The sequence below is a fragment of the Grampus griseus genome, assembly GCF_964374135.1.
Source record: "Grampus griseus genome assembly, chromosome: 11".
NCBI classification, from domain to species: domain Eukaryota; kingdom Metazoa; phylum Chordata; class Mammalia; order Artiodactyla; family Delphinidae; genus Grampus; species Grampus griseus.
Window position 1 is genome coordinate 18,401,085 of NC_139005.1, and position 2,713 is coordinate 18,403,797.

Sequence of the window (2,713 nt, forward strand, 5' to 3'; positions counted from 1 at the left end):
CTGTAGAGGAATGTGGGCTGCTCATTGCTCAGCGAGATGAATATATGATTCACAACAGTTTATAGTAAATGGTTCAGGTATAGTCATGTGACCACTCAGTGTCCTTCCCTGAATTTTTCAAATAAGAGCTGAGGAAATGTTCTTCTTTCCCCTTTGATCTCAGTATTGCAAGGCTGTGAGCTTGAAACTTCCTGCCATATGGATAAGCTGTCCTAGAGAATAAAGCCCATAAAGAGTCAAACAAAGAGAGGATGCAGAGAATAATTTATTCCTGACATTGTTTGTGTCCAGGGTTCTGGTTGTCATTAAGGTCATCTCTACAGAGTCCTTCCCAGTAAACTGAACTGTGAATATCTTTTTTAGGTGAAGCTAAAAGAGGATAGTCAAGGTATTCAGGGACCTCCAGAGCTGATACAAATCATACTTCTGGTCTTTTCTTTCTACCATAACATTTGTTCTTTGGGTTTCATCTGCACTAAATTGTAATTGCAATCAAACTTAACTTTTCCTCATCTCTCACACCTCACATCTTAATAATCAGCCAATTCTTCAGCCTCCACAATCAGTCTTTCCTGAGTCAGAGCCTCACCTCTGCCATTTTAATCCAAGCCACTTCCATGTCTCACCTTGTTGAATGAACAAATAATTCTTGATTCCTGACTTTTTTCTAGGTTTGCTCATTCTGTTTCCTCTACCAGGGGTTCGCCATCTACTCAGCCAATACTGTCCCCTGTACTATGTAGGGTCCTGATCCCTCCAACCTAAAGTGACTTTTCCCTCATTAAAACTCCTTATCTCTCTTATGTGACTCCTTTCATTTTTGCTTTGCCTATAGTTCTTTGGGACCTCTTATAAGATGATAATCACATTGAGAGCAGTTTGAGTCAACACTGTTTATCTAAAACCCCTTGTATATACTATGTTCTCAACAAGTATATATATATATTTTTTTTTATTTTTTTCAGCTTTATTGAGATAAAATTGACAATTAAAATTATAAGAAATTTAAAGAGTACAACAGAAACTAGAAATAGCCCAGATGTTCTTAAACAGGCAAATGGTTAAAAAAATTGTGGTACCTCCATACAATGTTTTGTTTTTTTTTTTTTTTTTTTAACATCTTTATTGGGGTATAATTGCTTTACAATGGTGTGTTAGTTTCTGCTCCACAACAAAGTGAACCAGCCATACATATACACACGTTCCCATATCTCTTCCCTCTTGCGTCTCCCTCCCCCCCACCCTCCCTATCCCACCCCTCCAGGCTGTCACAAAGCACCGAGCCAATATCCCTGTGCCATGCGGCTGCTTCCCACTAGCCATCCACCCTACTACGTTTGTTAGTGTGTATATGTCCATGACTCTCTCTCGCCCCGTCACAGCTCACCCTTCCCCCTCCCCATAACCTCAAGTCCGTTCTCCAGGAGGTCTGCGTCTTCATTCCTGCCTTACCCCTCAACAAGTATATATTATGCTAAGTTATTAAAAATTAACCTAGTATTTTTTTGCCATTTAAGAACACTGTATTTGACTGGGGGAAATATTAGGCAATATAGGTTATGATACACTCTACTACTACTTACAAAGTGAATTTTGATAAATTTTAAGATTAGTAACAATGGGTGGTGAAAAGATGAGACTTTACGCCTCTTGGTATCCTTTGTTTCCATTATTTTATGTTCCCTTTTCCATTCTAAACTTTGTTTAAGACTGAGAAAATTGATCTGCAGACCGGGAGACTGGAGCGCTGTGCCTGGCGAGAGGATGGTCGTCTGCGTGTTCACCACCTCCTCCTCGGGCTTCATGACGATAAAGAAGAAGCAGCAGGATGTGGTTAGATTTCTGGAAGCCAACAAGATAAAGTCTGAGGAGGTGGACATCACGATGTCAGAAGAGCAGAGGCAGTGGATGTACAAAAACATCCCCCCAGAGAAGGAGCCTGTTCAGGGCAACCCTCTGCCACCTCAGATATTTAATGGTGACCGATACTGTGCAGACTATGAGAGTTTATTTGAATCCAAGGAAAGCAACACAGTCTTTTCATTCTTAGGCCTGAAATCACAGTTGGCATCAAAGGAAGAACCTTAGTGAAGACAAGTGGAAGAGGACGGAGATGCATTTTGCAGCGCCCCTGGTACTCAGCACACACCTGCTTACCTAATGCATCAGTGTGACAGAAGCCACATGCATTATGAGTAACTTTGCTTGCCATGGAAAAGGTGTTTGGGGAAGACATGGGTCTGATGGGATTGCATGAGTGCTTTAAACCAAATCAGGACCATGGTGGGTTTTTTTCTTGTTTTCAGAATTGCCTGCAGTTGCCTCACTCACCTGGAGGTACTGTCACCTGTTACAGGTGTGCTTCCTGAATAACTGAGTGATAAGCAGGTGGCACCATCAGAGAGAAAGTACTGGATCTGCCCTGGGTTGTAGTTGATGCCAGGATTGCTGAGACCTGCTTCTCTTCAGGCTGCCAAGGTGGTATCCTTGAAATTAGTCTGCCAGGCTATTAGAATATTTTGATCAGAAAGAAAAAAAGCAATGTTGGTTGACAAAGGGCTAAAGATCTTTGCTGCAGATTCACGAACATCACTATTCCAGTGCTTGTCATAACTGAAGAAAAAGTTAGATGTTCTAGCCTCCTTTTGGTAATGGAAATTCTTACCCCCATAAATCCTCCAAGCCTCTACAGATGTTTCCAGAAATCACTGTT

General features: G+C 41.4%; 1 protein-coding gene across 1 annotated transcript; it reads left to right on the forward strand.

The window, feature by feature from the left end:
- Positions 1 to 1,764: 1,764 nt before the first annotated feature.
- Positions 1,765 to 2,088, forward strand: LOC309829974 (SH3 domain-binding glutamic acid-rich-like protein 2; the record flags this gene model as incomplete). The annotated part of the gene is made up of 1 exon (XM_082666220.1): positions 1,765 to 2,088. One exon carries the CDS (start codon positions 1,765 to 1,767, stop codon positions 2,086 to 2,088), a length of 324 nt encoding a protein of 107 aa, XP_082522346.1.
- Between the last annotated feature and the right edge of the window lie 625 nt (positions 2,089 to 2,713).